Source organism: Brassica napus, chromosome C2 (assembly GCF_020379485.1).
Source record: "Brassica napus cultivar Da-Ae chromosome C2, Da-Ae, whole genome shotgun sequence".
Lineage (NCBI taxonomy): Eukaryota > Viridiplantae > Streptophyta > Magnoliopsida > Brassicales > Brassicaceae > Brassica > Brassica napus.
Window position 1 is genome coordinate 23,070,058 of NC_063445.1, and position 2,181 is coordinate 23,072,238.

The window sequence follows — 2,181 nt, forward strand, 5'->3', positions numbered from 1 at the left end:
ACATAAAATAGCATATACATAAAAATAAAATATATAATTAATATTAAAATAGTTAACCTAAATTATTAAAATTAAATTGGCAAAATTAAATTAAATTATTAAAGCTAGCGCTAGTAAAAAGTCTAGTTTTCTATAATAAAACAAGAATAAATAATTTAAGTAATTTGTAATGGAGAAAAGAATACCTGAAAAAACGAGTTAAGTGGAGGAATTAAGAAACCATTAACTGTGGAGTAGAGAGATTTTATAGGAAGAGTAGCTGCCCCAACCCCATGAGCTTCTATGGGGCCCCTACTCCTCGACGTCATCTTCCTCTTTTACTTTAATTCACTTGCCTTCTTCTTCCTTCCATAACCATGACCACTGCAACACACCAGATCTTTTCTTCTCTTGCATTTAACTCATCTCTTTAGCTTTGATCTTTTCAAGAAACCATGGATGATGATGGATCTGCTCATAGCTCACTGTTCGGAAACTTATCCACCGAAGAGGTCACAAGCAAGGTTATTCTCACCGCAATCATTGTTCTCTTCATGGCGGTTCTTGTCGTTCTTGTTCTCCATCTCTACGCCAAACTCTACTGGTGGCGAGTAGACCAGCTCCAACAGCAACAGCAGCAAGAACAAGAACAAGAACAAGATGACCAATCTTCCATAGCTCCAACTGTAACCACTCACCGCCAACGACGCCGTTTCATCTTCGTTCCAGGGCAAGATTCTCTGTCCAACACTGGTCTTACCCCTTTTGAGCTCAGTTCATTACCGATTGTCTTTTTCAGACAAGATGGTTTGGAGTGCGCTATCTGCTTGTCTGGTCTTGTCAAAGGAGACAAAGCCAGACTGCTTCCAAAGTGTAACCATAGCTTCCACGTTGAGTGTATTGACATGTGGTTTCAGTCTCACTCAACTTGTCCCATTTGTAGAAACGCTGTTCTTGCTCTTGAGCAACCTATCTCAAAGCAAATCCAACTAGTTTCTGACAATGCAGTAGATGCCTTGTCTCAAATTTCAAATTCTGTTTCAAGTTCTTCTCCCGAGTTCCCCACCAATGTCTTGGTATGGGGTCGTCAGGACCAGGTAAGTACCAGAACCACCAATGTTGGGTCTCAAGAAGATGGTACTACTGGTAATGCTGCTTCACAGAGTCAAGATGATGTTGTTCTGGATATCAATGATTCTACAATTAGTACTCATAATGTACCGTCTTCAACATCATCATCATCATCATCAATGAGGTTTATTGTTGAAGAGGAAGAACCAAAATCTCCAATGACAACGAGGTTGAGGTCTTTAAGGAGGTATCTGAGCAGAGACAAGAGAGTCTCTTGCAGCAATAGTAGCACTAGTGGCAGCTCCAATGCTGCTGCATTTTCTGTTGATCCTTGAAGATTATGATTATATTAGCTGAGTTGAGTTAAAAAAAAATTGCCTGTATATGTCAAACTGTGTAGTGGTCTGGGCTTGGCTTTGTGTTTGAGAGACCTTTCTTTGTTATCCAAGTTATATCATGTATCTATTCCAAATATCCAAAGCTTTTGTTCTGTAATTAACTCCTGAGATTAGTAGTCATCAAATGATTGCAGGAAGCTACACTACACTAACAAAAGATATTTTAATGTAAAACAATATGATCTTAAGCTAAAACAAGGCATGAAATGAGACGTTGCTCAAAGATTATTAACTCCAACAATGAGCTTACCATGAATGAGACAGGAGAACTAGCAACCGGCTGGTTAAAGACGAATCAAAGCTTGTAATTTATTTTTAAAAAAATACAGTAGGTGATTTTTTTTTTTTTTTTGAACACCACAGTAGGTGATTATTATAAAGACATGTTCTATTAACCTGCAGTCTCATGAAGGTGGACTTAACTGATACTAGTAGAAACAGCATCAGTAACCACGTGCCTTTTCACATGATCCTCATCTCAATGACATATACTCTCTTGGCTAATACGTGTAAACAAATGTAGTATGCTTATATTAATAACTAATATGTATATGTGAGGACTAATCAATCATCAGTGAACGGTCTGGAATCATCAGATCCAAGATAAACATCCTCACTCACCATCTGAAACACAATTGGGAAAAGGTAACATTATTGGCACATGAGTCAAACCAGATCACGTGATTAGATCCCAAAATGTAACTTAGGACAACAATAAAATCCACAAAGCAGC

General features: G+C 37.9%; 1 protein-coding gene across 1 annotated transcript; it reads left to right on the forward strand.

Annotated features, from left to right (window-relative positions):
• The first annotated feature begins 236 nt into the window (after positions 1-236).
• On the forward strand, positions 237-1,545 carry LOC106433039 (RING-H2 finger protein ATL3). The gene has a single exon (XM_013873886.3). It carries the CDS (start codon positions 435-437, stop codon positions 1,383-1,385), a length of 951 nt encoding a protein of 316 aa, XP_013729340.1. The 5' UTR covers positions 237-434; the 3' UTR covers positions 1,386-1,545.
• The last annotated feature ends 636 nt before the right edge of the window (positions 1,546-2,181 follow it).